Genomic DNA, 25,040 nt, shown 5'->3' with positions numbered 1-25,040 from the left:
TATCAATCTGAATTCTGCAGAATATTAATAGGATTATACATCAAGATCAAGTGGTATTTATTGTTGGGATGTAAGGATGGTTGAACATATGAAAATCAGTTAATGTAACACATCACATTAACAGAATAAAGGAAAAACCCATGATTATTTAACTTGATGCAGAAAAAGCATTTTAAGAAATTAAACACCTTTTTATGGATAAAACACTCAATACAGTAGGAACGGAAGGAAACTACTTCAGCATATTAAATGCCATGTATGAAAAATCCACAGAGAATATCATACTCAATGGTGAATAGTTGAAAGCGTTTCTTCTAAGATTGGGAATAAGGCAAGAATGTACGCTTTCCCCACTTCTATTTAACATAATAAGAAAGTCCTATCCAGAGCAAATAGGCAAGAGAAAGAAATAACATGCATCCAGTTGGGTGATATGATATTAAATGTAGAAAACCCTAAAGATTACACACACACACACACACACACACACACACACACACACACACACACACACACACACTGTTAGAACTAGTAAACTAATTCAGCAAAGGAGCAGGATACAAATTCAAAACACAACTATCAGTTGCATTTCTATACACTAACAAAGAATTATCTAAAAAAGAAATTAGAAAAACAGTTCCATTTATGATAGCATAAAAAAAGAATAAAACACTTAAACATTAACCAAGTAGATAAAATACTTGTACAATAAAAAACTACAAAACATTGCTGAAGGAAAATACAAGATGATATAAACAAACAGAAAGACATCCCATGTTTATAGACTGGAGACTTAATATTGTTAAGATGTCAGTGCTACTCAAAGTGATCTATGGATTCCATGAAACCCTTATTCAAATCCAAATGAAATTTTTGCAGAAATATACAAATTTCTCCTAAAATTCATGTGGAATCTCAAGGAGGCAGAATAGTCAGAGCAATCTTGAAAAAGAACAAAGCTGGAGGGCTCACACTTCCTGATTTAAAAACTTACTTCCGAACTAATAAAAAAAAAAAAATGTCGTACTGGCATGAAGACAGACACACAGACCAATTAAATAGAATATAGAGCCCAGAAATAAACCCTTGCATATGTGGCATAGCACTGTGGGAAACAGTATGGCAGTTCCTCAGAAAATTAAAAATAGGATTACCATATGATCCTGACTGACATTACACTTCTGGTTATATACCCCGAAGAATTGAAAAGCAGGGTCTCCAAGAGGTATTTGTATACCTATGTTCACAGCAACATTATTTGCAATTGCTAAAACGTGGAAGTAACCTGAGTCCATCAATGGAAAAATGAATAAGCAAAATGTGGTACATAAACACAATGGAATATCATTCAGCTTTTAAAAGGAGAAAATTCTGACATATGCTACAACACAGGTGAACCTTGAGGACATTATACTAACTGAAATAAGCCAGTTACTAAAAGATAAATACTGTATGATTTCACTTATATGAGGTACCTAGATTAGTTCAAATTATAGAGACAGAAAATAAAATGGTGACTATTGGGGCTGGGGAGAGAAAAGAGTGAGGAATTATTTTTTAATGGGAATAGAGTTTCAGTTTTGCAAGATGAAATGAGTTCTGGAAAGGATGATGGTGATGATTGCACAAAGATATGAAAGTACTTAAGACCACTGAATTGTACACTTCACAATGGTTCAGAAAATAAATTTTATGTTTTGTGTATTTTATCACAATAAAAAATGAATTAGAAGAAATAAAAGTATAACAATGCCTAAGGCAGAATTTAATTCCGTATCTGTTTGGTATAAATTTTATGCTCTGCACTACGCCATCGCACTGCTACAATATATGCACAATGAAACATAAACTATCTGTATAATAAATAATCAGTTTCATAAAGAACAGTGAGGTTTAGAAACTTTTCTACCTAACATTTGTGCAAGCTGATGCTCACAAAACTACTAGCAGTTGCCAAGACAACTACAATTTTTGTCTCTATTTTAAAGAGAAGAAAACTGAAGTTTAGAACAATTTTCAAAGATGAAAGTGTTTAGCATTGTTCATTTGAAATACCTGGGTGTTTGTTGCTATACAAGCGAAACATCTGGATAATTAAGATTTGTTTTATTTGTGGTTTTTGTGTGTGTGTTGTCCTGGAGCTATGATCATTTGCAGCGTTTAATAATAGCACAACCTGTTAGAGAGAACTATATATCAGGAAACTGTGTAGGAAGTTAAAATCGAAATGAGAACGTCCTCATATCTCCTAAATTTTTACAAAAGAGAGATTTAATTAAGATCCATGAAGACTTAATTTCAAATTTCACTTGTCAAAGCTGTTGATGAGCATTCCCTATTTATCCTTTTCTGTATGTCATAGTACCTGCTGATATCTAAATATTTTGGTGTGTAATTGATTCTTGCAACAGTAACTTTCCAAAATCTTTTAGGATCAATTGAAGGGAAAGTAAAGGTAATGCAATTAGTTTCTGCAGATCTTGATTTATATGAAATTGTGTATTTATGACAAAGGTTTTCCATTTAAGAATTAGACAATCCTTTGTAACTTAACTATCATGCTGACCTGGGATTTTTCTAGGAAACAGAAAGCAGCTTATTGAGATTTTTTTCTGAGTATTTTTGGGCAAAGATTTTTTGGAAGGTATTTTCCTTCCCCTGTGGAGAATTCAATAGCATTTGTTAGAAGAAAATACGATTCATGAATAAACCAGTAATTTGGCAAAGCAAATAAGTTCCATTAGTTTTTAAAGCCTAAAATTTTAGTCCAATGGTGCAATAAGGGTTATTAAATCAATATAGAGTTGTCTTGCAGCTAGGAATAGACTCACTTGGCACTAACAACATTTTTAATCACAAATTAAAGTATGTAACTCTATTTTTAATAGGAAAATTCCAAACATAACCTTGAGATATATTTTAGTGAAAAAGCTCTCTAATGCAATATTTTACTGCCTTTCAGGATCACCTGCTACTTTTGACATTTTCTCTTATTTTATTTATTTTCATATCATTAACTGTGTGTTTTCTTCATTATACCATTGCACATTCATTTAAAAATATCTGAATACTGAACTCTATAAAAATGAAAATACGAATCACCATTAACTTAACATGTACAGGCAAACTCTGAGAACATTCTGGTATATTTAATACTCTGACTTTGTGACCAAAGTTATACATTTCACAACTTGTCCTAGCTAAAGATAAAATTTTTATTGGACTTTATGTGTGGAATAAAGCATCTTAAGAATTATGGACATGGTTTTAATTTTCATAGAATACATATTTTCATAATTACTTTTGTTTACTGTAAAATCTTCTTAGTGTCAACATTGAGTCCATATACAATTACTTAACATCTCTTCTTTTTTCTTCTATTTTATTTTATTTTTTGAATTTAAAGTAAATTGATAAGGAACAAATTTAACACATAAAGATTAACATCCTTAACATATAAAGAACTCTTAAAAATGAATTAGAAAAATCTTAACAGAAATTTGGTGAAGCACATGAGCAGACAAGTCACACACCCAAAAGAAACACAAGTGGCTAATAAATACATTCTACAATTTTCATAGAATTGGAAACTAAAACAGAAAAATAACAATTTTCATTTCTCAAACTGCAAAAATATGATACTGTATAATACTGGTGCTATGAGAAAAACTATGTCAAAATCTTCTAGTGTAAGTGTAAATTAGTAAAACTTTTTTGATGAACAGACTGGATTCATAAATAGAAGTCTTTAAATGTTCATATACTTTCAACCAATTGTCCTACTTTTTGAAACTGTAAGCAAATAATGAAAGAAAATATATACATTTTTAAATGTGGAAGGAATTTATGTAAAGGTAAATGTTTGAGAATAAACTGAATGTCCAACAATATGAGAATGGCTAAATAAATTATTGACCTCCATAAAATGTAATGTGATGCAATTATTAAAACCATAATTTTGAAGAGTATTTAAGATGAATTTTCAAGATGCAATACTAAATGAAAAAGCAGAATGAAAAACTACAAATAACAAGGTATGTTTAAACTCCAGATATACCTCCAAAAAATGACTAAAATTTTTTTAATATGTATTTTTTTTTTTTTTGCTAAAAGGGAAATTTATTTAATATAAGTGCATACACTAATAAAAAAGAAAGATCTCAGACCAACAATCACCTTTGCACCTTAGGAAAATGAGAAATGAAGAGCAAACTAAGCCCAGACCTAGCAAAGGAAGTAAATAATAAAAATTAGAGCATAGATAAAAATAATAGAAAATAGAATAGAAAAAAATAGAAAAAATCAATGAAAACAAAAGTCGATACTTTGATGAGATCCACCAAAATGACAAACCTTTACCTAGATGGACTAAGAAAAAATAGAGAAGACTTAAAGAAATAAAATCAGAAATGAAAGAGGGGTCATTAACAACCAAATTTACAGAAATCAAAAGGGTTATAAGAGAATACTGTGAATAATTGTTGGTCAACAAATTAGATCATCTAGATGAAATGAATAAATTCCCAGAAACATACCACCTACAAAGACTGAATTATTAATAAAAACTAGAAAGTTTGAACAGTACTATAGCTGGTAATATGAGTGATTATCATTTTTCAGTTTCCTGATGCAGGACTGCACTGAGGATTTCTTTCAGGGCTGGTCATGTGGTGGTGAACTCCAGAATTTTTGTTTGTCTGGAAAATACGCTATTTTTCTCTCGTACCTGAAGAATACAACTGCCAAGTACAGTATTCTTTGCTGGCAGTATTTTTTCTTTTAGTGTTTTTGAATATACCATCCCATTTTCTTCTGGCCTGTAGAGTTTCTGGTGAGAAGTCTGCTGTTAGTCTGAGAGGAGCTCCCTTATAGGTAACTTGATGCTTTTCTCTTGCTTCTTTTAAGATTCTCTCTTCATCTTTGAGCTTGGCTAGTTTGACGATAATGTGTCTTGGAGAGGATATTTTTGGGTTGAATCTGTTTGGGGATTGTTGAGCCTCCTGGATCTGAAGGTCTGTGTCTCTCCGTACACCTGGGAAGATTTCAATTATTATTTTGTTGAATAAGTTTTCCATGCCTTTTCCTTTCTCCCCCACTTCTGGCACACCTATGATTCAAATGTTTGCACACTTAAGCTAGTCTGCTAGCTCTCTTAGATTTTCTTCATTTAAGAAAAATTCTTTTTCCTTTTTTTGTCTGCCTGGGTTATTTCAAGAAGACTGTCTTCACGATCAGAAATTATTTCTTCTGGGGCCGAGCCCGTGGCGCACTTGGGAGAGTGTGGCGCTGGGAGCGCAGCGACGCTCCCGCCGCGGGTTCGGATCCTATATAGGAATGGCCGGTGCACTCACTGACTGAGTGCCGGTCACGAAAAAGACAAAAAAAAAAAAAAAAAAAAAAAAAGAAATTATTTCTTCTACTTGGTCTAGCCTGCTGTTTAAGCTCTCAGTCGTGTTTTTTTTTTTATTTTGTTGAGTGAATCTTTCAGTTCCATGAGTTCTACTACATTCTTTTTTAAGGTATGGATCTCTTTGCAAATTTCCTCCTTCATATCCTGGGTTGTTTTTCTCATTTCATGATGTTGTCTACCTGAGTTTTCTCATATCTCAGTGAGTTTCCTTAAGATTGTGGTTCAGAAGTCCTTTTCAGTCATTTCAAGGGTTTCCTGCTCAATAGGGTCTGGTACTTGAAAATAACTGTATTCTTTTGGTGGTGTCATATTTTCTTGGATTTTCGTATTTCTAGTATTTCTACATTGATGTCTGGTTATCTGGTAGACCAGTTGCTTCTTCTATTACTCTGGAGCTGGTTTGAGGAGAGAGACATCCTCTTCTTTTTCTGGTCTCTGCTGGTGACATGCTTTGTGTCAGAGCAGTCAAGTGTCTGGTAGTCACCTGAATGGTGACTGAGGCTACTGTTGTGGCATCAAGCCACTTTTGCAGCAGCTATGGCTGTGGTGGTACATCTGCGTAGAAGTTTTTTTTTTTTTTTCTTTCCATGCTCCTTGCCTGCTTCTGGGTGAGGTACGCTGCCCTCGGCTCCTGCCTAGGGCCTCCAGGCCTGCTCTGGTGCCTACTGGCTTCTGGGCAGAGGGGGTGGCTGCCTTCATCCTAACATCTTTTCTTATTTTTACTTCTGCCAGGCATGTGGTAAGCACTGGATCTCAACTGAGACACATCCCTTCTGCCTTGTAGGGGGACTTCAGCATGGTGAGAGACAAGAACCAAGTGATTTCAAAAAGGCATGTTAGCTATTATGGCAAGGTAGGAGGTGATATGGAAAGGTTGAGTGGAGTACCTGACCTGCATTTTGGTGGCAGGAAAGTTGAAATTATTCAAAATTTGCTTATTTACATGAAAAGCGCTTATGAGAATTTTTAATTTGCTTCTTGAGGTCATATGCCTGGCCCATTCTGCTCAGAATTTTGGCTCTGATGGTGGCAGGAAGTTTAGGGTGGACCTCAAATTTGCCTATCTGTTGTTGTTTTCCAGCAACAAATGAAAACGTAGTTTCTCTAATTAGTCTGTCATGTGTCTGCTTTCCAGAAACAAACATAAACCTCTGCTAAATATATATAAATTCACAAATTTTAGTACCCGTTTTAGTGATAATGAGATATTAGTAAATTTTATTGCTAGTATATTTTCTGCTCTGTGAAGTAAGACTTCCTTTTGTTGACCTAAACTTTGTACTTTTAAATGTTTGTGAAATAATTGGTTCCTTGTAGAAACTAGAAATTTTCTTTAGTCTCCTAGTGTAACCTCCTTGAGTAATTCATCTCTAACATAAATTTGCATTCCTTAGTCACATTATCTTGTAACTTTTTTTCTTCCCACTTCCTGGGGAAGAATCCCAGACCTATTATTCTGTTGTTATGGCTATTGCCACCTCATCTTTCTTCCAGGGAGGCATAAATCCCCTGATTTTTCAGGGGGAAAACATATCTCATCTAAGAACTCTTTTCTCAATGTTTGTCAGCTTTCAGTTTATCCTATTGATGCAATAAAACAGAATTCCATTACTTAAAATCTCTCCAGATACCTCATTTTCTCCAATCTGCTTCTAAGGTGTAGAATGTGGAATGAACTGAAGTACTCTATGAGAAGAATTTGATGTGGGAGTCGAATAGGCTGGGTTTCCATACTTTTCACCAGTGACCCCATCAGCCATTTGAGAAGAAAAAAAAAAAAAAAAAGTTATGGGTAAGAGCCATGAGTGAGAAAGGAGGATTTCTAGCACTTTTGGTATCTGTTTACTTTATTTCGGTTCTCTGGAGTAACACTGACATGCCTGGTTACTTTCACTTGGCAGTAATTCCAACTAACTTGCCCCTAGCCTGTCCATCTGGTGTTTTTCTCACCGAGGAAGGGAGACAAGGGCATGCAGTAAAAGGCTTTTATTTGAATTTAATTAGGTGGTTGCTTTAACAAAATCCTTGGGTAAAATTCTACCTCCTCCTCTAGATTGATTCTTGTTACTTTCTTCCAGACTTAATTCTTCTTCCAGATTCAATCTTTTCTCAGTCTCTACTATATCTTAATAGCCTCTCTCCCATTTGGATGCCTTGGGACAATTAAGTAGGAGAGGGAATTTTACTACTGGAAATTCCAATTTTCTTTCAATCATTAACTCCAGAAGAACAATGTTCTAAAAGCTGTTATTTCACAAACAAGAAATAAGACAACGAAACACAAAGAACTGAGTTAAATGTGGAAATGTAGCATTAACATAACATTATAATCAATCCAGGGTACTGAAGCAGTTCAGCTACCCTATGTCCCATGACCATTTGTTCCTCTGTTGGGTTTTGGAATACAAGAGTGAAAAAAAAAAAAAAAAAGAAAGATAGAGTCTCTGTCCTCAAGGAGCTTCATTCTCCAAATTGGAAATTCTCTTTTGCCAATGTAAAAAGGGGTCACTGATGTAAATAGAAATATGAAAATGTCATGGTGCTCGGGTCAATAACAGGTGCAGAAAACCTGACTAGATCAACAGCTCCTCAGCACTGAGCCTGGCACAGTGGCTGTCTCCCCATCAGTTTATTGACATATTAGCATCCACTGGTCACAGCATAAAAAGTGATGCTGTTGGGGATAAAGTATGAGAGAACCTTTGGATCACAACTGAACTTTTGTAATTAGAAATTTCACAAATAATAAATGGATTCTATTTTTCCTGACTGAAAGGCAGACTCAATTAGACACCTAGATTCAGTTTACCCAAAGACAAAAGGTTATTTCAAAATGTCACAGCCTAATATGAAGAAAAAACTCCAGATTTAGACGTGTAAGGAGATAAATTTCTTATTTTCTTCGTTCCCACTTCAATGAGGCAGAGCCTGTCAATGAAAGAAAAATGATGAACAGGCTGTAAATTAGGGCACATTCTGGGAAGTAAGATACAGAAATGAAGACAGTCCTCTTAGCCATCTAAATGAACCTTCAATAACTGGCTTGAAAATCTCTCCTTGAGGAAATAAATATAATAGTTTTGAATAGCTTAAGTTTCATGGTCACATAGATCTTGATTTATATCTTAGTTCCATCATTTATGAGCTGGACAAATTTGAGCTTATTACTTAAATTTTCTGAATTCTATTTTCCCCATCTACAAAGGTTGGAAAATACTAGCACCTTTCTTAAATGGTTGGTATAGGGATGAACAGTTTTTAAAAATTAGTGTATTTAAGAATTGTTAGTATGGAGTCTGATATATGGTAACTCTAAATAAATGTTAGCTATGATGATGATGAGGATGATAATGATGCTTTTTGTGGGTTTCCAATTTAGTGAGGCAGACACTATTCTTTAAGACACATTGCTAGGGACCACATGTTCTGCTCTGTTCATGTTTATTTGTCTTTACAATATGGGCCCAGGTTAACTGTTTATGTTCATTAAAATTTTGCTTTTGTTTCAATTTTACTAATATTGTTTCTAGAAGTTTCTAGATGTTTCTCATGTGTGCTAAAGATGATTGATGTATCCTGATCTCTGATTGTTCTGAAAACACAGCTGTTTTCAAAGATTTGGGCCAATTATCTTTCTAGAAATGTTTTAGTTTGTTAAATTCCATGCATTGGTCTACCCCAACTAGAATCCTAACCAATATATTATGCTTTGAATATCAACTCAATGTCAAACGACTATGTGAACAGAACATGGCAGCTACACCAAAGCATGGTTTTTATCATTGTACTATACTAGAGTTAGAATAATTTTTTTGATAGAGTAGAAGACATACCTTATATAGAATATGTTTTAAAGGGTGCTTAAAAACAAGGGTGTGTAGAGGACCTGTTAATTCCTTCACATGCTACTGAGTTTCTAAATTGTTGAGAATATAATGCTCTATTGTGGAGATGATCATGAGTGTGGTTTATTTGTTTTAAGGTATGCTTGTGGCACTGACTAATATACCAACGTCTTTTGTGAAGATGTGATATATTTGTTTACATGCAGGAAATTTCTCCTTTGTTCAAAATAGTAATCCTTTTAAAAAAGATGGCATCAATTTCTTCTTCAATACTTATATTCTAAATCTCACAAAGCCGATAAAAATAATTTTAAAAACGAGGAGTTTCAATTTTGACTTCTAGCTTGATCTTTCTCCTGCCTGTGTTCATGCGACATGGTATTCATAAGTAGACTGGTTATTGTTTCAATACAATGACACACTAATGAGTGTCCTAAAGGAATGATTCTTGAGATTTGTTCTTATGAATCCCATTCATTCAGGACTTTACTATTCTGTTGCAATGTCCTTACTATTTGTAAAATGTTCACAATATCTACTTTGAGAAAAATACTTGTAAATCATGGTTTATAGTATTCTCTTTCATTATTTTATAAAAATTAACCAAAGCCTTTTCCACTCATTATTTCTATCTTGTCTCAGAGACATAAAAAGTACCTTTAGTGAAATTTGGGAAAAGGAATAAAGACTTAAATCAGGAGTTATCCCATTGATAGGTTTAATGATAGGGGAAGATGAACTACAGCAATTGATTGGAATGACCCTTGAGATGAGTGTTTTTCTGATAGTGTGGTTGAAAGAACACAAGATTGGTTACTATAGTCCTATCCGTGGCATTTGTTAACTGGTAAAATGGTTTAATTTTCTTTTCCCCTAGACTATACCTTTGGGAAGAGGTAGGACTGTGTTTATTTTGCTCGCTAGTATATCTGGAACTTTTAAGGGAGTCCTTTATACATAGTTAGCGCTTAACAATGTAGCAAATATGATTCATCTTCATTAAAATTAGTCTAGTTAACAATTTCTTCCTTGTCTATACTCACAACAATTTTATGACAATCAAATTACTCAATATAAAAAATTTAAAGTTCTATAAAAATCTAAGGCATTATCTTTTAGTCACTAGATAAATGTTTTGTTTATTGTACAAAGAAGTTGAAAAAGCTTCCTTTGTCATCAAAAGGAAAGACCATTTGAGGGATCTCAATTAATGCCGTCTGCTTTTAATATGATCACTTATTTTAGTGGCTTTGGATTATGAACATCGTCAGAAGCATGCTCATATTTAATTTCAACCCATGTGGTTTCCTTTCTACAGCTGGTGGGGGCCGAGTAAGTATAAAATTATAATGTCTATAATAATTTCCCTTGTTCTTCTTGGCAGGCACAATCAGGTTCTGATGTTCAGGTTATACTGCCAGTAACATTTTTCAATTAACATTTAATACTCCCCCACAAAAAGCTCAACCTCTCACTAGTGCTGAACCCAGGTTTTCAGTGAAAAAATGCTCAGAAACACAGAAGGCCTTCTTTTCATTGATCTCTATGTTCCCCACAGCTTCTGTACTTGAAAAGTCTTAGATCTCAGAGGCACTGTAAGTCTCAAGGATGTTATTCTCTGCTAAACCCCGTGCTTGCTTTATCTATTCAGTTTACTGCCCTGATTTAGGAAGTTGACAGACATTGCTTTGCATGTCCTGGAAAATTCCATTATGAAGGTGTTTGGAATAGACAGACACATCGACTCATGAATTGTCATTAATGCATTCTTCAGAAAGAGCTCCATCTTTTGACCAATTTTACTGTGATTAGAAAATCAGAGTCAACAGGGGTCAGAATGACTCTTCACAGAGATGGAATTTTAAATGCCTAAATTTCCAAAGCTAGTTAGTGTTCAGAGAGTGCCATTGTTATAAGTCATTTCTTCTGATTCAAATGCACAACGCTGCTGGCTGAAAGAGATCTTCACATGCAGTCAGCATTTAGACTTAAGTTTTGCTTTAGATTCTTCTATTGTAACATCAATTTCAATGTGAAAGATTTAAGTAACAAAAGTAGCTATTTTGTCCAAAAAATAATTGGTTTGCTTCTTTTTTTTTAACCCACTGAATTTGTTAGACAGTATAAAGAGACTTATCAGTAGGGAACCAAATAAGCTGCAGTTTCTTGTCTTTAGAATTCTCTTCACATCATCTCAATGACTAACAATATAGCTTTGGAGTGACCCAGGGCATTGGGGAGGAGTTGACAGGAATGAAGTGAATGACAGCAAACATAGACACCCATGCAACGCCTTGCTTTGCCTCTGTGGAAATTGTGATTCTAAAAAAGATAAACTGTAATTAAGCATACTATAATGGATAATATTCTTTACCTAAGGGAAGGCACAAGCACTGGGTAAATGTTGCAAGGTTGTAAGCTGATGGTGTGGGTCTAGTGGGAGGGAAGGTGACCTGGGAGCAAATAACGAAACTCTTTACCTTTGTGTAGCACTACGGAGTTTACCGCACATTTTTACATATCCTATCTAATTTGGTCCTAAAACCCATGTAAGTTTGAATATGATTATTATTCCTTTATAAAGGGTTAACTAATGAGATTCAGGTAGGTTGGGTGACTAATGTAACTAATACATGGCAGAGATTAAAACTTTTCTGCTCAATCCAAGTTTACTACTCAATCCTCTCCACTAAGCCTATGCCGTTTGTCAAATTTAGGGAAATTTAAAAAATATCCTGAGCTTGAGCTTTTCTGGAAGGTAATTTCATTTACTTCTTGTTCTATAAACAGCTTCTTCAAGTTCAGAGAAGTAAAACATATGGACAGGTCTTTTAAACCTCCTTGACAAGCAGAATTTAGTTTTCTCATCCATAAAGTGGGTAGGTGGCACCAGACCTGTGCATCTGGATCTTAGAACACCTGTGGAGCATTTGCACCTACATATGCCCAGGAGCTGCCCCCAGAGATTCTGACTGAATTATTCTTAGGTGAGATCTTTTTTTTTTTTTTTTCCCTTAAGTTTCCCAGGTGATTCTAATGTACAACCAGGATTGAGGACCACTGGACTGCAAGATCTGGAAGGCCTCTCTTTCTGGCGTCTAAGTGTGTTGCAAGGATTTATGCAATAGCTATGATGTTCCATGAGTTAACTGGAAGAAAACTCAGATTTTATTATTTATTTTATCCTGTCTGAGCTCTTTGCTAGAAGTTAGATCCAGTTGTCATTTAAGGAGTTTCTGGGAATGATAGAATTTTTCAGTGGACTATATGAGGTACTTTGAAAAGTTTGTGGAAAAATAGAATTAAAAGATAATATGAATCTTTCCATGAACTATTGAAGTACCCTTGTATGTCACCCAATTAAAAGTCTCCTTCAGCCTGACTTTCTTTGCAAACTTCTGCCTGATGGCCATCTGGATAATCTTAAGAATTCCTGTGCAAAAAATTTTCTCTGAGCACAGCTGATCAAAGGAGCAGTCATTTTGACATAGATGGATGGGGAGTGAATTAAAGACATGGAATCAGGTAGGGAGGAGATTTCAGTGAGTCTTTAGGAAATCATTGAACAAAAACTATGCCCAGAAAGGCACGTGATTACAAACATCCTCAGAACACATTGGCCTACCCCAGTGCTTCTTTTTATCCAATTGGACAGTCTGAATTCTAAAATATAAAGAATATTTTTGAGAACTGCAGAAAACAAAATTTAGAAAAATGTGCAATTATATGAGTCAGAAAGAAAGAAAGAAATCCAAGCAATGAGCTTTTATGTTTGAAATGGCACAAGGAGAGATTGACTGAGATGAAGCTGCCACTCACTACCTGGGTGCATGTGGTGGGTGCAGTGTGGCTGGTATGCAGGTACAGGTGTCTTTGAGGACAGATTTTTATTTGCTGAGAAGTTAATATGAATTTGCAGATGACAGTTTCAATTTTTTCTTAAAGCTTCCAAATAATAGAAGATGAAAATACTGTGAGAAAGCCTAGAAAATTGCCCCGATTTAAGATAACCACAAAGCATATCCAATAGAGGAAAATTTTTTGGAAATGCTATCTTGGAAATGCTGTTTTCACTTACTCCTTAATTACTGGCTAAGGGTGATAATGAACATCGCTGACTGTCTGAGCTAAATGAAGGGCTGGGGGTTAGAGATGAAGGCCTGGAGTGAAAGAGAGACAATCCTGTGTGATTGCTATTATACACCAGCTTCAGCATCAGTTCCAGAAAAGCAACATCCTCTGTCATAGCAATCGATGGCAACTGTTCTGGTTTGTGTTGACTTCATATTTGTATTGCTACTTTCTGATGCTGAAAAATAATGCAAGTTGATACTAGATTATTTTAACAAAATGCTTTGTTTCCTTCCATTAAACAACATGTCATCAAATTTTCAAAGAAGGAGATACATTCTTCATTTATGACTGCTGCAAGAATCTACGTTTTATTTAGGATGCTCTGTAGCAGAATTTGGCAAACAACAGCCTGTCCACTACTTCGTTCTATGCTCTTCCAGCTAAGAATGGTTTGACATTTTTTAAATGGTTGAAAAAAATCAAAAGAAAAATATTTTCAAGCATGAGAAAATTATATGGAAATTCAAATTTCAGTGTCCATGTAAAATTATTACTGGAACACAGTCATTTCCATTCCTTTACATTTCATCTATGGCTACTTCTGGGTTACAATAGCAGAGATGAGCAGTTGTGACAGAGATCATCTGGTTGCAAAAACCTAAATATTTTTTTTCTAGCCCTTTATAGAAAAGATTGAGCAAGGTAACCACTCTTCATCCAATGGGTATGAATCATATGTGCATCTAAATGTAGTAAAATCAGGTGAGCTTTTTACCTCGGAATCGATGAGATCCAAATTTACTTTGACTAATGGAAGTATTTCGGTATAAAATAGGTTTTTATGTTCCAGATTGATCCCTAGTTTAATTGTGTATTCTCACCATTCTCAGTGTTGAGGGAGAGGAAGGCTAATTCACAGGTCCGGAGCCATTAAATTGTAGGCAGAGGCCTTTTTAGTTTCTTATTAAAGACTAGAGGATTTTGTGGCTTCAAAATTGCTCAAAAGTTTGTTAAGTATAAATATCAAGTAATTGTTGTGATTGGACAGCTATAACACACTTACTATTTATTAGGTAAAAGTTTTCTTTCTGTATTTTAGAGCTTTACTAAAAGTAGAAACATAGGACTTCAGACAAATGAACTAAATCCTGCATTATAAATATAATCCAGACATTCACATACTTATACTACATAATCCCAATTTTGTTTAAACTTCTATTTTTAGAAATACTTATCAGGAAATCAATTTAATTCTGAACATTTTATTTCAACATGCAGAATGTGTGTTTTTCAATTTGTATGATCTGCCTAGGTATCTGGTGAGAGACTAATAAGTGAATCATATGAGAATTCATTTTGTTTTCAAACTCCTTTGTCTGATTATAATAAATGATAATAAAAACATAAGTCTTGTCTTTATGTCATAAATTTGCTGCCATATTGAACATAGAACATAGCTTCCTGATTTTCTTCTTTTAGTTGTGTTTTTAAAATATTTATTTGAAGAACATTGTATCTACATTTGATACTCATTATTTGAGGATTCTGTATTTGAGAATTGGCCTGTTCACTAAAACTTATTTGTAACTCCAAAATAGTACTGTGGGCTTTTGCAGTCATTTGAGGACTTGTGTGGACATGTGCAGCGCAGCAAAAAATTTGAGTCACTCTAAGACAAACAACTTCAAAGAGTTTGTGGAAAGATTTGTATTATCTCTCAATTCTACTTTTCCGCAAACTTTTTGACATACTCTTCATATGTCCAACTTTCCAGGTGAAGTTAAATGAGGCGTTTTTTGCATTTGTGTTTTTTTTTTTTTGGTGATTTCACTGTTTAAAATGGCCCCAACTGGTAGTACTGAAGTGCTGTCTAATTTCCCTAAGCACAAAAAAGCTGTTGTGTGTCTTATGGAGAAACTACATTGGTTAGGTAGGCTTTGTTCAGGCATGAGTCATAGTGCTGGTGACCATAGTTCAATGCTAATGAATCAACAGTGTGTATTAAATAGGTATCTTTAAACAGAAACACACATAAAACAAGGTTATGTGTTGATTAGTTGATGAAAATGTTGCAACTAGAGGCTCACAGGAACCTAGTCCTGTATTTTCCCTAGAACCAAAGCTTCGGTATTCTAATTCTGTCACAGTGACTTTACAGAGGATAGTTACCACAAACAATGAGAACTGACTGTATGAACTTTTTATTTTTTTTACTTTAAATTTTACACCCTGTATTTCTATCATTAAGAATAACAATCTATTCCCTATTCAAAGTTTGTGGACTTATGTGTATATGCATATGTGTGTGTGTGTATTGGAATTTATGATTTTGCTGATATAAATCCACAGTACAGATCACTTTTTATGATTCAAGTGATAAAAGCTAAATATGCACGAACAGAGCAATGAATTGAGGGAACTGTCTGAATTAAAATTGACATCAGAATAAATGAGGTAAATGTGAATTGCTAACAACTTTGAATTATACAGTATTTTAAAGATCTATGGTCAACACTGAATGTTGAACTTCTTAGCTGACACAGAGAGAGACATAGTTCAAGTCTTCAAGGATTAGCAAGAAACATTTGGTAAGGCTGTGAGAAAATGCACAGATTTTGTACAATAGTAATATACATTTTGGGTTACACTGCAGGGAAGTTGGCTGTACTTTGGGAAGGCTGCAGAGAGGAATGGGTTGAAGTTGGGACTTGAAGAATAAGATTTTTGATAGGAAAAGCAGTAGAGAGATGATAGGGGAGAAATAGAAGAAAAAGTAAAGAAAAAAGTATAGAAGAGAAAAATATGAAGCTTATTGGAAGACAAAGAATGGATCAGGATGGTTTAACGTATTTAAACATTAATCTAAATTGCACTAATACTTTTTAGTAAGTATAAATGATTACTATTTGAAACACTTTAGGATTGCTACTGCTGTAGACCGAGCATGTTCTTCCGAAATTCATATGTTGAAACATAATTTTCAATGTGATGCCATTTGGAGGTGGGACCTTTGTGAGGTGATTAGGTCATGAAGACAGTGCCCTCATAAATGCGATTAGTGTCCTTACGAAAGAGGCCCCAGAGGGCTTCCTTACCCATTCTGCCATGTGAGGACACAGTGAGGAGACAGCTGTCTATGAATCAGGAAGTGGGCCCTCACCAGACACAGAATGTGCTGGCACCTTGATTTTGGACTTCCCACCCTCCAGAACTTTGAGAAATAAATTTCTGTTGTTTGTAAGTCACACAGTCTATGGTATTCTGTTTATAGCAGCCTGAACAGACTAATAACTGATAAGCTAAGCCATGATTGATTTTTTAAAAGAACTTTACTAGACAATATTCTTGCCTGGAGAGAAACTTATATCCAGAACAGAATGATATCTCTCTCTCATAAAAATCCATTGCATATTCCATTATGTGTGTGAGCCCTACCTATTGGTTTACAAAGGTTTGTTTGATTAGATTTGGTGGAACCACTACCTCCCTGCATCCGTTTTTGGAATATGGCAACCAGAATATGACTAATATCTGAAGGCAGATATTAAAGTGATCTCCCTATGCATTAAAGAGAGAATGAAATAGGGGTGGGGGAGAGAGAGTCATGCCCTTCCTCCACTTTTGCCAACTATGCTCTTATGCATGTATGTATTCCTAAGAGAAACATCTCCACTTGGTGGCCTCCTTATTGAAGGGCTTTTGGCGAGGCCTTTCCCAGCCCCCTCTGCTGAGAACTCCTTATCAGGGGTCCACGAAGACTATCTTCTTCACTCTGACTCAGTACTTCCCTACTCCTAGGCTTTCCCTGTCCCTCTTCCAGGCCCTTGAGTCTATAAAACAGTAGGATCCTTTTGTTTGGGGTTCCCTGTGCAGTAAAAAGATGGCCCCGTTTTCCCCTTCCCTCACTGCATTATTTGCTCAAATATGTGACTCTCATGTGGTAGCTTCAGTGGAGGGGGGGGGAAGAAGAAAAATTGGAGGAGTGGACCTTTTCCTGTTTAACTTCTTGCTTTTACTGTCTTAGTAAATAAATAAAAGCTTGACTGTCACTTTCAGTTTGACTTATTGTCTCGACCATAACCCCGAGGACACTTGGCAGCTCAGCTCTTTCTCTCTAACCGAATCCAAAGGATTGTGATGGAATTGAAACCAAGATTACTTAATTTTGTAGAGAAACTACTTTTTTTCTCTAGATAGTGTAGGTGGAAAAGTTATGGAGGAACAGTCATTGAAGTTGCCATAGAAAATCTTAGTACTAGAAGGGACTTGAAGAGTTTTAGTCCTATTTACACACTTTGTGGATGAGCAGAGTGAGGCAGAGAGTGGTTTGAAGTTGAGCCACAATTGACATTTGGGGTCCTGAGCCAAGGCACAGGTTTTCCATGCTGTTCTTCCTTTCTGAATTTATATCTTGGTTCAAACGTCTTCAGCCTGAGGAATTAGTGGGGAAGGAAATAAGGTTGACTGAAGCAAGAAAGGGTGGCTAAGAAGAGAGCTGCTATGGCCATCCCGCTGCAGATGCTTCTTGTATATGATGTTTCTCATGTCTGATGTTTCAGCTCACATCTAAGGACCATGAAATTTTCTTAAGTTTAATTATCACAAGATACTCTTAAGGTTATTGTATATCTTGCGATCAAGGGGGATGAGGGTAGTGGTTTTTGTTTTGCTGCTTCAGATAGTTTATCAGAAGGCACAGGAGGCTTTATTTCCTTTACATATCAGATGCCATACTACTTCCATTACCCTGAGCTCATGAAGAAATCACCTGAACACTGTACACTAGGAGATTGTTGCTCACTCTCTCCCCATTCAGCAAAACTCACTAAAGCCTTTCCCGAATCCTGAGGTGGGAACAAAAATAAAAGGAAAAGCTTAGCATATGAACTCTCTTTGTAGTTCTGAATGCGGCTGCTTGCTAGATTTTTAAAAAGAATTTCTAGTTGTTAAGAAAATTCTATACTCAACGGGTCTATAAGAACTTCATTTACTATGTGCTGACGCATAGTAACCGATTATAAGATAACAGGAATGATATTTTGCAGAGTTAGAGATAAGAGCTTTTGTGAAGGTGAATCATTTTGGAAAGTGACTGCAGAGGACAGGAGTGGGGAACTAGAAGAGTGAAATAGAAAGAGGAAAAGCCAGAACAAGGCATTTTCTTGAGGTGATCACAATGTGGGTGAGACCTTCTAACATGCCTTGCAGTTGGCACCTCAGGATCACGGACCTGAGGAGAGAGGGGAGAAAGAAGAATATTTGTCCACAGGTTTTCGTTTCCCTGGGCAATAGTTGTTCCAGGGGGTGCCGGCTTCCTCACCGGTCTGGCTAGTGCTTGTGTGAGTGACAGGCTAAGTCCTGTGGAGGGCAGTGGAGGAGAGAAGCTCTAGGGCCAGAGGTGATGTGGATACAGCTGAGGGGAAGTACTGCTAAGTTCTATCTGGGCAAAACTGACTGTCATGACAATGGCTGAAATAGAAGGGGGACATGAGGCGGGACACAAGAAGGATCTGAAACAATATGAAAGCCATTGTTTTCAGATGTTGCCTGAAGGAGCCCTAGAAATTCCATGGAGGTACCTTGGGGACAGCAATGGAGGGTGTGATGGGGGCAGGGGGGTGATGGTGGTGCTAAGTTGAGCAAGTGGTCTCGGGCCCCAACACACATTTAGGCCTGGATAGTTTTTTGATCTGTTTCATTTATTGTCTTCCAAGTTCTTGAAATAAGTGTCTATATCTAAAAAGAAGTTTGAAGATTGCAGTTACAAATCATTATTTCAGTTAAATATACATGAAACTTCATAAGACTTAAAGAATTGAAATTTTCATATTTTAAAATTTCATACAACATTCAGTCTTGATATTATCACTTGTGTATTTTAAAATGCTGTATTGTTTTATGTTATGTATCAAAATGACATAGACACAAACTATTTTTTTCCTGCTGACCTTAACGATTCTATTTCAAGTACTACCTGAAATGAAATACCTACAAGAAATAATATTTTCAACTTCTACATGTAAGGTGTCTTACAAGATGTTTGAAATCTCTAAGTAAATGTGAAGGTACTTCAAAAAGTTCATCTTTTAATTCTATTTTTCCGTGAACTTTTTGAAATACCCTCATGTTGTCAGCATTTATCATTAGAATGGTCTTTTGACATAGTAAAAAATCAATTATTTTTATTTCTTTCTTAGAAGTAAAGAAACTATGCTTGGCTTATATTGACTAACTGATTTACTTGTTGCAGCAATAGCTGAAATAATTTTTTTCTGAATATCTAAATATTAATGAGAAGATTAGTTGGTTTGGGAAAACACTTGCAAGTAAATATTTACAAATAATCTTTAGCATATATTTTTCTTAGTGAAATCAGTAAAAAGTATTGAGGAGAGTTAGTGGCCAGAAGATTTGTTCATTTTTATGTTTGTTTTGTTTGACACTTATTTTTTATCATTGACCTGCTGGAACTAGAATGACTTGGGGTAAGTAGTCAAATTACCAAAATATGATACTAATTACAAAAAGGTATAAGAACACGTAAAAAAGACTACATTTTGTTTGTGGAAACACAAATATGTAGCAAAAATTTAAAAATATTCATGTGAATTATCACTATCCAATTCACAATAGTAGCTGTCTTGGTGGAGGAAGGGAGTAGAGAGGAGACTTCAACTATTTCATGTATATATATATATATATATAATGAAAGTATATATATATATATATACATATTTTAATTTTCAAAAGAGAAAAAGTGTTATATAAGTATATATTCCTTATGTTGGAAATAGTTCACAAAATACAAGGTAGTCCATTCTTTCAAGGAAGAAAAGAGAGAGAAAAGTGTGGGAAACTCAATGATAACTCCATGCAAATGACAAAGACACAGCTTTACAACCAAGAAAAGTAACAGCAATTAGGTGTGTTCAAAAGATATAGAGAAAGAGGTATTTCCTACAGAATTAATACTTGCATGGGAAATATCAGTTAACTTTAAATTGTAATAGATTCTAGATGCTCTTCATTGCTAACTGAAAGGCATGTGATTAAATTGGTACGTTTTGATGTAAACTGTTAAGAGAAGATTTTTATTTAGGAGGGGTTTTTCCCCCATTTAAATCCATTCCTCTAATTAGACTATTCTGTGGTCTTAAAAGGAGAAAGTGAACTTTATTACTATTTGAGTTTTCCAAATTATTATCTTTATTTTATGAATATTACTAGTGATCATATTTAGTGACATTCAAATCAATCCAAATATATGTATGTGCATGCATATATGTATATACACATATATGTGTAATATGTACACACATATGTATATCCTTAAATTAGATAGAACATTATTATTCCATATGCTCTCAGCTACCTAAATCTGAGTAAGCTAAAAAACTTATACTTCTGTTTCAAGGAGGCATGACTGATCATCTTGTAATTTAAACATGAATTAAATATTTAGTATACAGAGCAAGTAGCAAGTAAGTATAAGCTGATAAAACTTTTTCTAAAATCAAAATGCATTCTAAGAAAGTGGCAATACCATCTTGTGTATGTTTGAACGCTCTTCTCTGCTAAATACTCATATTGAGAATTTGTCTAACCAAATTAAGAAATAATCTTAAAAATGAAGGCAGTATTATCTGGCACTCTTCATTGGAACTTTACTGGAAGGACAATCTAAAATTTTCTGGTCCTCCACATTTTTCAACAGTGTCTGCACATATGATGTTTACATGAACAAATTGTTTTGGGAAAAAAAAACTCACAAAATTAACATGCCTGAGACCATATCAGTTTTTACAGTTATGGTTAATTCTATTCTTTGGTTAAGTATTTTCAACGATAAGTGAAACATCACTGCTGGCTTTAACTTTGTGTGTTATTTTTATTTATTTCATTTTCTTTAAGATTCTTGACAATAACATAATGTCATCCTACTTTAAATGATTGCTACTTTTTGTCATATTTTATAATCACATATTTCAAAATCTTTGTGGTAATTTTTATGACATTATTATTATCCTACAAACATATTTTCCTTTAAAACACAAACATTTCAGGTGATGGTTACTGATAATATTTCTATCATTTAACATCTGGATTTTAAATCTTTAGATCATATGAAAGATTCTCATTTCCTCCCTTATATTTCTTAAAATAGCTCTGTGTAAGAGTCTAACTTAAATTATACTATTTAATAATGTTATTAATAAAGATATGATGATGATGGCATTAGGAAACACAGAACAGAAAAACATTAATTGTGGCATCTGTATTACCAGTTATTTTTATTGTTGTTGTCATAGCCATATAAGTCTCACGATTCACTAAATGTATTTAGACATTCTAATAAATATTACCTTAATCCGGTCAGAAAACTGTAACTACTTGATCATTCAATAGTGTTTGTCGAATTTTGAATAGCAGAAAAAGGGAGAATTTCTCCTCCATACTTTAGTAGATGCAGCATTATACCCATCTTTTTAGCAGAGGCAATAATATTTCTGAACTGATCATTTTCTAGTTAAAAAATCACAGCCTGGAGACAGTCAGTTAAACACTCAGCTAAACAGACATACTTTCTTCAGTCCCCAGATACATTCCCCATCACTTCATCTGTCACTGAACTTCCTGTTTTCTTGTTTCACGTTCCCATTGCCAGAGGATTATCTGACCTTGGAATTAAACACCTGATCTACCACAGGTGGGCATTTGAGTGACCTTTCAAACAGTACTGAATGTTGTCAGAACTTTTAGTACAGAGAATAAAGTATAATATCATGTTCTCAGTGAAATGCAATGTCGCCATCTTTCTCCAATTCAAGAAGAGGTCAGAGGTAATGTTTTAAAACAAATTCATCCAACCAGCCACCTCTTTACACTGGGTAAGTCCAATCTGCCTATTTCACAGCTGATTGCTGCTTTGTTGGCTCTATCTTTATAGAAAAGCATAAACCAAAGAGGAGAAAAATGAGGATAAAAAATGCCAAGGAGAAGCAATAAAAGGGAATAAAAAAGATTATGTTTCAGATGGCAGGATTTCTAGACGCCTTGGTCATTTCTGTTTCATGTTTTTTTTTTTTTCCCCAAGGATTGCATACATAAATTTGGGGTAACTTGTTATTTCTATTTCTTGTTATTTCTACTCCTAATTAAATCCATTCTATCAATCTAAGAGTTGAATTAACTCAAATCATGATTTGGCACCCTAATAAAGCAGAAAATTACATTAGGTACGAGAGATTCAATGGTATTGAACTAATGAGTTATCTGTTCTTGGAAAAAACATTTGTACTTTCTGTGCCTCAGTTTACTCAACTAGTATAGATAATCTCTAGTGTCTCTTCTAGCCCTATCAGTTTGTGAGTCAATGAATTTTTCTTTTTTTTAGGAAAAAATGAGAAACATTTTTCCTTCACTAGGCAGGCCTTTAATTATGCTTTTTATTGTCATAACTGCAGAATGAGCCTTTAAAAAAATCTTCAGTATGAATCTTTGAATTGAATTACATAAAATAAATGTTTTTAGAACAAATTCTTCCATTGACTCCCTTTCTGCATTTTTCCTTCCATTGTTAGTCTTTCTCCCAATAGGTGGTGCTCTATTCTCAGAGACACTACTTATCTAATTCTTCATCGAAAGATCAGGGTAATTAGTTTTAATCTTTAACAATCATTAATTAAAAAATCAGACATATAAGTAGAAAGAACCGAATGCAAGCAATTTTCAGCACCTGACTGATAAAAACGTAATAGGAAGGATTATTAAATAATTCAAGAGCTCCATTGAAACCTGCAATACTTGCTGAATAGGCAAAGCAAATGTAACTAAATATGAAAATGTCACGTTCACTACACACATATAATCCCTGGTGGGGAGAAAAACTCAAATCAGGAGCCATTTTACAGTGTTAAAATATTTGTTTACTTTAACAAAAGTGAATATATAGTATTCCACATTTACATGTAGTATTTGAAAATGTACATCAGCACCAACACAATTAACATCAATTTCAGTTAATATTGCGGGCTTGCACACTTTGCCAAATAAAACTGGAACATCTGGGTAAGCAGAAAGTGAACCACAGACTCTTTTAAAATAATTTATTGGATAAAGACACTTTTTTTTTTTTTTTTCCAGAGCACCCATTACAACTTCCTATGTAACAGTTTCTACTGCAGAATTATGCTGCTTTTGGTCACTCCTAACTGGTTCTCACTTTTGGAAGCATTGAACAGTCATGCCCCACAGTTCTCCTGAACCACCCTACATACTGCAGATGCAATTTGTGACTTCCCAGGCAGATCTGCAGCTGCCAACTGCAAACTGGTCTAGACAACACAACTGTCGTGTTTGTTACAACCAAGTAACACTACTACTGTGGAGAGATACCAAGACTTCCTCTAGCTAGTGTGGCCTCAGGATAGAAGGTAGAGTGGGATAAACGCTGCTAAGCAAGGAAGAGAAGGGGCGGGGCCGTGGCACAGCAGGAGTAGGAAAGTTGCCAGGATTCATTTCTAAAAAAACTGAGGAGACTTGGCCCACCAATTAGGGAAAAGTAACAAGCATTTCTTCCCCATATCCACAACTCACTGTGTCCATAGCTCCTGCAAAGGGACGGGCTGTAGAACTCTGTGCCAAGTGCCCTCTTGGCTCTGTCTAAGGGAGAGCTCTAAGAACATTTTTTTTTTCTTTGCCAAACCTCTATGGTTTTTACCAAAGCAACTTCTATGTTCCTGAAATTTTGGATTCTGTCTTTATCAATGGAGGAAAAACTAGAAAATAAGGTTTTAGCGCACAAACAGCAAGCACTCTATCCGAGGTCACCCCCCCCCAAGTCCCCTCTGTTTACCTCGCGTCTCTCATCCTCCCGCCAAACGCTTAGCTTGGTGTCCCGTTGTCCCCTTCTTAGCCGCCGGACTCTCCGCTTGGAGCCCTGGCGCCTTCCTTACCTGACAATCACGTACATGACCAGGAAGTTTCCGAAGAGACCCACCACGCACACGACGGAGTAGAGGGCCATGATGGTGATGGCCGTGATCAGGGAAGGACTGCCGGTCGGGGGACACAGGCTGTCGCTCCCGCCCAGCTCGGTGCGGTTCGGACCGCATGGGTCGGACAGGTTGCCATCTGAGTGGGACAAGTTGGCCCAAGAACCGGAGCTAGGTGCTGGGGAGCAACTCCAAGAGTGCGCCAAGGGATCGGTGCAATTGCTGGCGTTTGTGGGGACCGCACCGCTGTCCATGGTGCTGACGGCCGGCTGGAGACCAGGCTGTCCGGGAACCGAGGGCGCTGGGACTTGGGTTGCACGCGCCACGGCCGCTTCCTCTCCTCGCTGCCACGGTCCCTGCTATTTCTTACAGGGACCAACCCTGGCGAAGCCAGAGAAGGACGTCAGGCAGAAGGGAAGAAGTAAGCATCTGACATGATCCTGTGCTCGTAGCCCCCTCCCACTTAAGTAGCATGCAGAGGGTGGGAAGGGGAGGGAAGGCTGTGCAGGACCGCGAGGCTGGAGGGAGGGAGGGAGAGAAGGGCTGGATTTTGCGCAAAGCGATCCAAGGAGTCGGTCTCTCCTCACTGGGTCCTCTTCTGGGCAAACATACCTAAGGAGGGGCGGAACACGAAAGGGAGTTGGAGAAAAGGGATGAGGGGACAGAACGAGTGAGTTTTTGGCAGCAGCAAAGCCTAAGAAAGGGGGCTGACATCAC

The 25,040-nt window shown here is 35.8% G+C and overlaps 1 protein-coding gene across 1 annotated transcript in view; it reads right to left on the bottom strand.

Moving 5' to 3' along the window:
• OPRM1 (opioid receptor mu 1) overlaps nt 1–24,577 on the bottom strand; it is a 55,113-nt gene extending 30,536 nt beyond the window's left edge. The window contains exon 1 of the mRNA XM_063098377.1: nt 24,285–24,577. Coding sequence (XP_062954447.1) covers nt 24,285–24,577 — 293 coding nt within the window. The remainder of the gene's footprint in view (nt 1–24,284) is intronic.
• Between the last annotated feature and the right edge of the window lie 463 nt (nt 24,578–25,040).

This window comes from Cynocephalus volans, chromosome 5 (assembly GCF_027409185.1).
Source record: "Cynocephalus volans isolate mCynVol1 chromosome 5, mCynVol1.pri, whole genome shotgun sequence".
In the NCBI taxonomy this organism is placed as follows: Eukaryota; Metazoa; Chordata; class Mammalia; order Dermoptera; family Cynocephalidae; genus Cynocephalus; species Cynocephalus volans.
The sequence above is the reverse complement of the archived record's forward strand: the minus strand, read 5'-3'. Positions and strand labels throughout refer to the sequence as shown.